At 37.6% G+C, this 12,341-nt stretch overlaps 1 protein-coding gene across 1 annotated transcript in view; it reads right to left on the bottom strand.

Moving 5' to 3' along the window:
* Positions 1 to 12,341, bottom strand: part of RHOBTB1 (Rho related BTB domain containing 1) — a 48,452-nt gene that overhangs the window by 18,074 nt on the left and 18,037 nt on the right. The window contains exons 2-3 of the mRNA XM_059821171.1: positions 5,648 to 5,849; positions 5,205 to 5,308 (exon numbers count right to left, since the gene is read on the bottom strand). Of these exons, the coding sequence (XP_059677154.1) occupies positions 5,205 to 5,308; positions 5,648 to 5,839 (296 nt within the window). The 5' untranslated portion in view covers positions 5,840 to 5,849. The remainder of the gene's footprint in view (positions 1 to 5,204; positions 5,309 to 5,647; positions 5,850 to 12,341) is intronic.

The raw sequence follows: 12,341 nt of genomic DNA, 5'->3' as shown, positions 1-12,341 counted from the left end.
AAACTGTCAAGAAATTTTAACTGGCAAGTTGATGTCAAAAAGTTATTGATAATAACTCAGTTTAAAACAGTTATATCTGGTTGTGCCGAGTGGTTTCCATATTCTGACATATGTATGAGGAAATCCAGACTGAGATCCTGAGACCCTTGGAGTAGCAAACACCTCAAGAAATCCACATAGCACCTATTCACAAAGAAATAATTCACTATGATCAAGATTTTGATGGAAAGTCACTTCCCAGGTTTAGCACTTCCAAAAGATTTTGATGTCGCCTTGCAATCTTTTAGGATAGAGCCCAAATGCCCTCTTTCCACCCAGCCACTGACTTAGGAGAGCAAGGAAAAATGGAAAATTATGGAATACCACAAATAACATTTGATACATACTTTTTCACTCCAGTCAAGGAAGGCTTAAAGCATTACAGGTGTCTGTCTATTATAGATAGATTACATACACATCAAGTTGAGCCTCAGACCCCACCAACAGTCATTTGTCACATACCTTTTTAAAGAAGGAAGGTTTCCTAACAGCAGTTCCATAGCAACCTCTTTCTACTCACAATATGGAACCACGGTGGGATGCAGAGAAGAAAAGTAGTAGATCTGCATTAATTTCACTGGTTTAAGTTTATAAAGCATGTACTTTCCCATCGACTGAGTGAAAAACCCTCAAATGTTAATGTAGATAACGAAAGAAGAAAAAACTAGTGCATACACAGACCATATCAGAATAAAATTACTTGAGAAAGCTATCTCTCTGTAAACCTCTGCTTATTCTAGTCTTTCTTGGGGCTGATCTGAGTCAAACCCAAAAGAGCAAAAAAAATCATAACAAATATAAAAAAAAATGTTTTTTTACAGGAGTTCTTCGGGATTGCTTGATGAAGAACCTGAATAGCTTATAAACCACTGTAAAGTAGATGGGGAGTCTCACAAATTTTGGTATTTGAAGATGATTCAAAGATACTGTATACCACTTTTTGTGGCAGCAAAACATAGCAAACAGAAGCAGCCAAGATGAGAGACATCTGAAAACAACCGGATTCCCCAACAGCTGACCCTTTGCTAACAAAGCAAAAGACTGTCTTGTATCTGTTAAGTGCTACTGCTGTGAAGACACATCTCTGATGATCCCCTCCAACCCATGCTAGTAAATGGCTTGTAAGGCACATGGAAGGTGGAGAATTACTGTAACATAAAAACATGGCTAGCAAGGGGGAAAGTGTGGGCTTTCATTCAAAGCACTTCTGAAACCTTGGACCTTCGCCGAAGAAAGGAGAGGAGCTGCTGGCCCATTGTCAGTTTAGGCACAGGCGGTGAATGACAGAGGGCACTGATCTAACTAAAGGCAAACTGAGTAACTCTGTGAAGACACCCACCTCGCTCACCCTAATCACACTGAATTTGCTGAACACAAATAGCATTTTACATCAAAGTTACCTGGGTTTTGTTTTTATAGAAATATCATCATCACTGTCCTTTAAGAAAAAGAAACAGAAAACAAAACAACCCTAAACAGATCAGTGGAAGTCTTCAAATATCAGTGATAAACCCCTGTTCTCAGGGACCCTTTTCAGCAGCATTCAGAAGGTATATTTTTATGTATTCAATTACATTGAAGTAACTGGTTAAGGGAATTGTAATCACACAGAAAAAGACAAATGCATGTGTTCCTCTGTGTACATACCATACCCACAAGGCTTATGAAATCCATTCACAACAGAGGAAATACTCTAAACATATTTTAAGAGGCTCTGTCAGCAGTCTCACAGCAAGGCTCATTCACATTTGTAAGTCACGAGGAAAAAGCTGTTTTCTGTCCATGCTGTATGAACAGATTTTGTTTAGTCTACAGCTCATATTTAAGTTGCAAGTAAATAAATCATCCTGGCTGGATTAGTTGACAAACCACATCCATCCTATTGAGAATAAATATTTGATTGGGACTGAATTAACTCTTTGCAGATTTGTGCTCATGTTTACACATACCGGAGCTGCATGTATAAAGAAACCAGGATATGTAGGATATTAATAAAATTGTAGTCAAACATGTTTACCTGAAAAAAAATAAAAAAGAAAGGGATGCAAAATGAAAAAAAAGTGCAAGCAAAAAGTGCAAGCCAGTCTTTTTCCCATTTTGCTTTTAGAATTAGTTTGAACACGATGATATGTTGACGGTCTTATTCAAAACCAGATTGGACTGGAGGATAGCGGATAGTGAATCCTGACAAGTTGAAATGTAAATTAAGATGTTTTCATGTCTTTACACATGCAATTTTGTGCCTCCCAGGGAAACCGGTACATAATAACAACTTGAGCTTTGTAAGAAGTTCCCATCTTATTTGCAGGATTAGAGAATACAATAGCACTGAGACTAGACTGTTATTAAACAAAGAGGTAACTAGGAGCTGGAAATCAATACACTAATCATAACAAAGACATTGTCATTTTACAACATTTTTGAGTGATTTTGCATCAAATGAAACCCTGTGGGACAATATCAACAAATGACTGTTTGGCATCACATAGAGCCTAAGCTGAATTGAACAGGATACTTCCAAAACTAAAGCACACACTCTAGTTTAAGGAAAAAAACCCCATGTCATGCTATAAAACTGCAGCAAATATTTCCACAAGTCCCTCCAGCCACATCCCCCTCCCTCTCTTAAGCTGTCAGGAACTGTTTCCCAAAGCTCCTGGAGGATTGTGATTATTAAACTAAACACCACACAGTAGAATGCAAGCTGGATCTCACTCTCCACGCTCCCATTTTAAAGGATGGCAGTAGAAACATTAACTATTCCATCCTCAGTGGCATTCAAATATGTTTCTCTCTTTCTGTCACACAAAAATAGTGGAAACCACATTCCTTTTGTCATTCTCCTTTCATGTTTCTATCTGTGAAAAATGAAGAATTAAGAAGGATTTATCTTTGCTGCAAGTCCTATTAACTGTTCACCCTGTCATCTATAGCATAATCTATTTATGTAACATTTTGTAAAACTGTGTGGAACAATCTTTTCCAATGAGCAGCAGGTGAATTAATGACCTGTGGGTTCTTGTTACACAGTGTTTAGGACAATTAGAGGTCTTGGTTGAGTGTTTGGCTGAAATAAGCCTTCCCCTGCAGAAGGGGCATGTGCATAAAAAATTTTGAAGGGAACCAAAGGGTTATATTATTACATGATCCTTCAGACAATCAGAAACATGGGGCACTTGTAGGTGTAGCCTTGTGCAATTTGGCATGAAATACGCCTCTCACTGTACTGCAAGGTTTGACTCAGCTATGAGTAGACCGTAGTTCAATGTACAGAGGTGATTTAAAATCAATTCCTATAAATGTGAATATTGGAAATATTTTCTTAAAATGATAAAATAGCTAAAATACTAAAGAGTTGGTTTTAAATAAAACATTAATACCTTTCAAAGCAATGAAGTACCTAATCAGAGCTTACAATTAGGAAATTTTACAACAGAAATTCTATTTATAAAACAGTTTCTTTAGAGTTTCCAGCTACTTTCTGCATTAACAGGCTTGCAGAAAAACCACTAACAGAACAGCAAGTTTCTATAACAGCCTTTTTAAGTTAATCAGGGTATAGCAAACCTGATTCTACACAGGTTCAGTACTGCGAACATCACAAATGAATCACTGCGTTCATATGCTTAATCCCATGAGATCTCAAGTTATTCATGCCCTCCTTGGCGTTTGCAGGATTAGAATCTAAGTATGCTGTTTCCCTCATCTCCTGTCCTGTCAGTAAACGTGGGATCAGAGTTCAGAACACGCCTGATTTTGTTCTCCTAATCTCTCGTAATCTTCTCAGTGACACAGGATCTGTTGCAGAGTATCAGGAGGCCACATCGAAGAGGAACAGTTAGTGGAAATGTTAAGTTACATCCATATTTATCAAAATAGGCTCCACATGCTGCCAAAGGGTAAAACAATATCTATTCACATACTCGAGTAGCCCTAAATATTAAGGTCAATATTACCTTAAAGTCAGTAACTTCCCTCACTCACAAAGCTTATTTACAAATGGTACAGGTTGTGTAGCCCAGATGTGTTGCTACTTTAGCTCCTGACACAAAATTCAAAGTAATTCATGACTCTCTGAAAACATAACTAACACAGTGCTATATACAAAGGAGGGTTTGTAAAAACTGCCATGTGGAGTTTTACAGTGTGAAAATTTAACTGATGGATTCAACCAACAGAACCCTCTCCAGCAGTTCTAAGGGGCAAAGAACAGAACAGGCTGTCATCCTTCAAAGTCACTTATTTCATCAGGTAGCACAGAGAGAAGGAAAACAGTAAGACAGTACTTTTTGGCAACATGGAATCCAAAGCTTGGACAGACACTCTACAAAGGGCGTTTCCAGCTGGAAAAAATCATAAATATCTGTCTGTTGAAGTCTGATCATCTGCAGTGACTGAAGCAAATATGAAAAGGATACGAAAAAGTTCAAGAAGGTGAAAAAACATGCAAGGACCAAGACCTCGCTCAAATGTCAGTTATGAAAATACCTGTCCAAAATCCATCTTCAGCTCAGTATTTGCCCAATATAGGTAATCCGTTCTCATTATATGTATATTCAAATGTCTGGGGTTTGGGGTTTTTTTTTAATTTCCAGGGTTAATTGATTCACTAGAAGACACTTCATATTTATAGAAGAAAAACATTTTCTTTCCTCAGCTTTAATTAAGAAAATACAGAAAAGCCTCACCTTTCATGAAATTGGCTCTGCTCTCAAGAGGTTAGCTGCCCATTCAACATCACAGGTTTTAATAAAATAAATATTTCATTGAGTAAGAGTGATGTTTCTCAATATCTCTCCTTGTTAGTTGCTTGTTAGGCAATTATACCATACACTGCTTATACAGGCAGGGAACGCCGATGTTCGATTTTGTAAAACTTCAATCTTATTTTGGGGAATGTTCTTTAAAATTCGAAATAGGACAACAGTTGTTGACAGAGCTTAGCAGGCTGCTCAAGGAAATGTAGCGTAGTAAAACTATGCTGCTTTTTAAATATTTGTATCTTTTTAATCCTTGCAGCAGATAATCCTCTTTGCAGTAGGCAGGAACATGAATACCCTTGATTGCTTTTAAGTCTTTGCTTTTCAAAATTAAGATTTGCAATTTTTTTTTGCCCTAAAATTTTACTACAAGTATTACTTAAGATTTTGCTTGGATCAATTTACCTTCCATAAGCAAAGCGCCTGTCTTTGTGGTGGTCCCCAAATGTATCCCACAGCCTGAGAGAAACACTCACTTCATCCACAACATCTCTTGAGCGTTCAAGGACCTAGAACAGAACATACATAACATTCTCTTTCCCTCCATCAAACAAGTACATTTCTAATTTGACCCATAAGAAGGTCCAAAGCATACTAGAGCAAGAGTCTATCACATATAGTTTTCAGGCAGAATATGCATCTTCCTAAAAATATGTTTGATAAAAAAAAATAAATTACTTTGGAATGACAGACTCGGGGTGATGCGTATCAGACCATGGCTGCAGTAGAGACCGCACATAAAGTACTTGTGAGCTCATTGCTGCATCCTGACAAAGAAAGGCTTGCCAATAAATAATAGTACAATCTCACAGCATGTGCTCCATATTTTGTACACCTGCAGTCCTTACCTCTTGGCAGACACGGTACTGATCAATGGCCCAGACAGTTGGTACGTGAGTTGCCAGCAGCTGATACTGAGTCAAGGTTGTATTGCATGCTCTTGCACAAATTAGACGAGTCTTTCCCACTGCATTATCTCCAACCACCACACACTTGATAGTTTCAACGTTGGGTCTTTCGTAGTCCATGTCAGTGTCCATTTATCAAAAACTGTAACAAGACAGTTAAACTTGTTTTCTACTACTGTGCAAAACTAATGCTGTTTAGAATCAGAGCCTTCTACTTCCACTTCTTGAGAGATGTCTGAAGAGGACAAACTCTTAAGAAAAAGCTTGTAGTAAACTGTACCAAAGTAAGCTAGCTGTTCCTTTAAATACCGCACAGTTATGCAAATGCACAACTATTTTGACCACGGTCGGTTTATGCTGTTCACATGCTATTTTCACTTTGGTTCCTGTAAACACAAGCCTGTCTGCAGAAGATAGATCTTGGTGAAACAAGGACAGCTAGCACAAACTTACCTCTTGCTAATACTTCTTATGCCAAGAAGGAGAAAAGACTGGACATCAGTGGGTTTAACCTGAAGGATACCAGTATAAACCTGCCTTCTGTAATCTTGCCCATTCAGGATTTGATTTAGGGCTTTCCAAACAATATTGCTAACAGCAAGTCACGCAGACGGTTTTAGTTATATGCACACAATAAAACTGACTTGTAAGATGACTCCAGAGACTCTGTTCTCTACAAACCACAACTCCCATTATATCCTGCATATATCACACACTCTTAATTTTCCAAGGAGAAGTCTGTACAGATCATGGACTAAAATGAAACCAAACACCCCAGCAAGAACTTGCAAATATACTTATCTATACCTACAAATTATTTTTCACATGACAATGGAAAGTGAAGAGAAGGAGATTTTTGAAGATACTATCCTCATGGAAAGTTATTATTGAAAACATTCACTCAAATATTCTATGGCAACATATTGAACAAATGCCTGGATATGAATGTAAGCTGGAAAAAATGGGTATTTGAAAAACTAAAACCAACTCCAGCATGACAGTCCGTCATTTTCATATAAAGGAATGTGGGATTTTCATGTAAAGGAATGTGGGATCATAGTTTGATATATCTTATTTTGGTTTTCTAATGTCTAGTAGTCTGCTGAGCAATCTGGTCTCTGCCAGGGCACTGTAATCAAGGAGGGAGAAATGGGAAAATGCAAGGCACAAACATGTTCAGGAAGACTTGCCTAATAATTATTTCAGCAAGGAAACCTACAGCAATTTAATTGACAGAACACAGGTCATCATCTGGAGTGATGGTGTCCTTTTTTCTTGAGAAGAAAGCACTACAGATAAAGAAACCAAAATGATTTGTTTTAATACCTTTTTCACATCTCATTCGCACATATATATAGAATATATTAACTGTCAGGCTGTTTAAAATAATAGATACAAGCTGTTTTGGTGTCCGTTTTTCACTGTCAGAGGCACCATGTTCTGATTTAAGAAAAAGCATGTTTCGTAATTACTAGCCAAACACTAATTTTAACTGCATTCTCTCATTATTTAAAGTGATGTAAACCAAGAAACAAAAGTTAGTGTTAGAACTAAATGTTACCTATTTAATTAAAATTTTGAGCATGGACTGCATGTTAATAGCTATAATGGCTAAGGTACAGATATAGTCTTTATTTACGTGTGGACGGGAGGAGTTAGGGACCACATACACAGCATGGTGCAAGGGTGAGTTTATGGCGCTACTGTGTCACAGTGATACATTTTCACAGACATCGAATGCTTCTGTAAATGCTACAGCACAGACTAGCATCTAAGAATACATTTTAGAGAGTTGTCCTACACTAGACTGAAACATGGGCCCAGAAACTCTTCATCCTGGCACAAGTACACGGTTGCACAACTAGAGCTTTGCAATTTGTCAAATGTAGAGCAAATTAAGTTTGCTTCAAACATACATGCGCAATACCTACTGCATGTAAACTCTAATGGCCTTGTGATACCAACCTGCTGTGTCAGCACAGATGTTTTAACTGATAAGGAAACAAAGCCATTAAGATACTGCCTTTATCCTTTCATCTGAGTTGTAACTTGCATCCTGAAAGGTTACTAGTCTTGAGGTAAAGGACTACAGAGACTTCCAGTTACCTGTCTGAAATCCAACCACAGCTGCTCGTTGGATGCAAGCTCCCACGAGGCTGGTAGCCCATGGGCTCTGTACCATCTCCATGAGTCCAAATACAAGAAGAGAAATAAGAGCTAACTCCTCTTTCCTTCTGTGCATCCTTTCCAAGGATACAGTCATGATATAAATAAAAATACAAACCCAATGTTTTTTCCCACATTACAGTGAATGAGACATATTTGTACACCACGGCCTCAAAGGCAGGGCCCTGAATGAGTAGCAAAAACCCAAGAGGTTTCAGTATGTGATCTAAAAAAGTTTCATTTCAAGTCTGAGAATAAACAGCAACCCCCTGACATAATATGTGGTATTAAATTACTTCATATTTTATTCATGCATGGACTAGACATCACAGATGGAATGTGGAAATGTTTACAAGGCTGGAAAACAAAATGAAGGAGTGTGGCTAGCCAGTGTGTCTGGTTGGTTTTAAACTACCAAGCAGAGAGATGCCAAACCAATTTTTCTTCCAACCAAATATTCCATTAAAATGCTGTTACATAGACTAGCTAAGGTTTTATATAACAATCTGATTTTAAATTCTTCAAAAGTTCCTAAATGGTACTTCTTCAAAAATGCACTTCAGTCAGTCAGAAAATATGTATTAAGTACAGACTCTGGAATCTTAAAAAAAAATTTCCAAGAGGATAACAAAGCGATTTTAAAATTAATAGGCAAATCTAAATAAAAGTAACAAGAGAAATCAGTGCAATTATTTGAGAATCCTAGAAAAGGAACACATGAAAATAAAATTTAGAAGTTATTATTTAAATTTCCAATATACTTACTAACTTAATTAAAGCAAAGTTATCACAGAACTCAGACACAGCATGCCCAAATGCGCTGCTGTAGATCAATGGCAGTCTAATGAAGATATTTTTAGCATGACTCAATACTGCACAAGACAGAGATTAAAATAAACTGGGAATAAAAACAAGACTAGAGCTTTGTGGCTATGTTAAGGAAAGTTCTTAAATCCACTCTGGTATATACAAAGTATCTATGTATTAAAAATGCAGATCATTTTAATATTGTTCACTAGTTTCCAAAAAGGGATTAAAACAGAAATAGCTCCTGAAGAGACTGACAGACAGAAGCCTGGACAGATATTTAGACACCTCAAATAAAAACAGACGCTAACAACAAATTACAGTACAAACGATTAGCAAAATGTGTAGATAAAATGCTAACAAATGCAGCCAGAAGCCTTCTGGCTACTGGAATGATTAAAGCCAGGAATATGTAAAAGATCTTAAAAATACAACCACAGTTAGCTTTTTTTAAGGTAGCCTCTAGGTTAAGCTTTTTCTAAACCTATTATATAATCACACTGATTAAAAATGCTAAACATGTATTTACAAAACTTAAATAAAAAAAACAAAGGCCAGATTTGAGCTCTGAAAGTCTGGTAACATCTGGGAAGACCAACTGGAACTGAAACAAAACTGGTTAGACAAGAGCAAACCAGGGTATAGAAAGCTTAATTAAAAAAAAAAAGCATAGAATTCCAAGACCAGTTAAAAAACTTGCTAGAACCAACCTACAACCTGCAATAGTTTAGTTTACCAACAAACCAAAATAGGGTAAAGTAAGAGGAAAGTTACTGGAAGTGTAACCAGTCTCAGAGAGGACACTGCCAAAAAAAGCCAGAGAAAAACAGAAAGGCCATCAAATGAGGAGCAGCAAGAAACCTACCAGGGGAAAGATCTGATCAAATACGGCTGTTCCCAAAACAAAGCAGTGAAAGATTCAGCTGCTTAATCCAGTTCTAAAGAAAGATGAGCAGTTGGATGGAAATGAAAAAAGATACCTGCAAGAATAACACAGGATCTCAGAAATCTCTTAGGATGTTTCCATTTTTACATTGTCACCTGTGACTGTCTGCAGATGAAAAGGAGGCAGAGGCGGCCAAAAACCAGGAGATGTGAGTAGACTCAAGATGTAAGATAAAGTCATTTAATTAATTCACTTGATTAGCAGAAAAGAACTATTCTAAATAAAGCTGATTTATTTCCAAAGAAGTATAAGGTTGCTGTTCTGAACCATGGCTTGCAGACGGTTACAGTCACTGATTTCTTTCTCTGTTGCTTCACCTCAAACTGCTCTAGGGTGCTTGGGTTTTTGTTTAGTTTTTCCTCATTGCTGAATGATTTGTTATTATTATCACTAGAAAACAGTTGTGGTTGCTATAGCGTGCAGATCCTTCTGGCTGGTCAGCCTCAGTAACGACACACTGTCTTTCTAGAGAAATTTTCCAAAAGATCCGTAGATACAGCATATCATTTGATTATCTAGTCCACTGGTACACAGATTAAACACAATAGACACACACAATCTCTCTCTCTCTCTCTTTCTGTATTAATGTAGGTGTATTTATATACAAAAGATAACCAGATCCTAACCATGAACTTGCCTTGGTTTAAGAATGCAGTTTAACATATTTAAAGCTGTAATTGCATTTTTCTCTGCTAGAAAGAAAGTGGATGAAGATCCAAACCCAACAGTGAGTTCCCTGTGCAGGATCAGGAATCCGTCCTTATGGATCTCACTGCCTAAGTAGCTAATTGCCCATTTTGAAATTTCCAGATATTTTAAATCATCACTTAGCTTATACAAAACATAACCAAGAATTTTTCAAAGAGCAGTAGCTAATTATCAACCCTTTTCTCTTCAGCAAAACACCACAAACAAATCACTGAGTGTCTACATTAAGCACTGATGATGGAGTGATCCTGCAGGCATTTACTTCTTAGCTCAGTACTTAAACAGGTCCTGTAAGACACAGATAGCAACTCTTAGTATGACTTATTTATTATGTTAAGAGCAAACTCTTCAGCTGAAGGTACAGAGAGACAGCGTGTAAGAACCTTGCCTGCTCAGGAAAGTTTTTAAGTTATTCCATGGAAAAAAAAAATTAGTAATTCCAACCTGTCTCATGTAATCTGACCAATCATGCAAACCAGGAAGTCCTTCAAACAAACAGGTTGCCAACCACAATTACGTCACGATCTTATTAAAGGAATCTAATGGAAAGAGACACCAAAATCTACCACCACTTAATATGAATGATGTGAGTGGGAATTACTTGAAAAACTCAGGCCACCAGTAAGGCAGCAAGACCACCAACATTTATCCCTGAAAAACACACTCTTTTGAAACTGTATAAAAAAGCATTTGTAGGTACTCCATATTTCAGTCTATTCTGGAGATGTATTTTTGAGTATAGTTTTGGAGTGACTCCTTCAGAGAGCCATTACACAGTAACATACCAAAAGGAGTATAAAAATCTTACAGGACTACGCAATGCTCTTACCTCCATCCCCAAATTGAAAAGTTACTTCTTGCAACCATGGAAACTGGAAAAGGAGATGCAAAATGCCAAAAAATGGATTAACACTTATATACCAGGGGAAAAAGCAGGAGGACTTAGTGTTCATTTGTGCAAAAGAGCATAGAATTCAGACAGCTCTGGTCTGGGGAAAGGTTAAGGGCCAAAAGGCTGTTTTGTGGTTTGGCTCAATTTAATCAATGAATTTAGGGCCCCACCAAGTATATTTGTGAAATAAATCACAACATGGTATCAAGTAACAGATAAACTATATCAGCTGCTGAAAGACCATCACAAAACATTTTTCACAAGGTATAAATTAATATTAGTATTTTATTAAATTGCAGGAGGGCTTTAAAAAGAAAAACTACTACTGGTCAGCATCCAAGAACCAGCTGGTGACAAAGGATAAGAAGACTCAAGGTGGGATCAGATCACTAGGTCACCAGGGGTCAAAGATGGGCATGATGCCCATCAGGCTGGATTCTCATCCAGGATGAAGAGGCATTGCCCTACTGACATTTTTTAAAGTTCTCGCAGTTTACATGGAAAGCCTGAAAAGGAAGAGACTGACACGGGAGGAAGACATTCAAGATTAACTCTGGAATTTATCAACTACTTGCCCTACCTGGCCCATTAACAGAAGATGACAACAGATGCAAGCAATGATTGGGAATGGAGAAAAGTCCTGATATTCTAGAGTTAACCTGATCTCAAACCTAATACCCTTGGGTCTACCATGGGTAGAAAAGAGAAGGGTAGCTGACTGAAATGTTGCTTCACTGCATGAGGTGATAAATGAGATAACCCTGGCTGTTGCTGCCCACAAAAGGAGCATGGAGGTCAGCAGGAATGCCTTTATCTTCCACAAGGGCAGGACCTGGCTCTACCCTTTTTCAGCTGTTCTGGGATAGTTGGTGTGTTTCAGCTTAGGGCCAGTATCAACAAAGAAATAAATCCCACCGAATGCTGCTAGAATTTGATACAGCTAGAGAAAGTAAGTACTGAGGTTGTCATCAAGACAGACTCCACTTAGCTTGCCTGAACCAGCTTCTTTCATGACAGCTTTTGGCCAACAAGCATCAGATTTAATCCTGGATGCTACCCCTTACTTTTTGTTACCTGCTGGAAGAAAGATGTTATCAGAAGCCTCAATTCAGATG

This window comes from Gavia stellata, chromosome 9 (genome assembly GCF_030936135.1).
Source record: "Gavia stellata isolate bGavSte3 chromosome 9, bGavSte3.hap2, whole genome shotgun sequence".
Lineage (NCBI taxonomy): Eukaryota > Metazoa > Chordata > Aves > Gaviiformes > Gaviidae > Gavia > Gavia stellata.
This window is presented reverse-complemented; position numbering and strand designations above follow the sequence as displayed.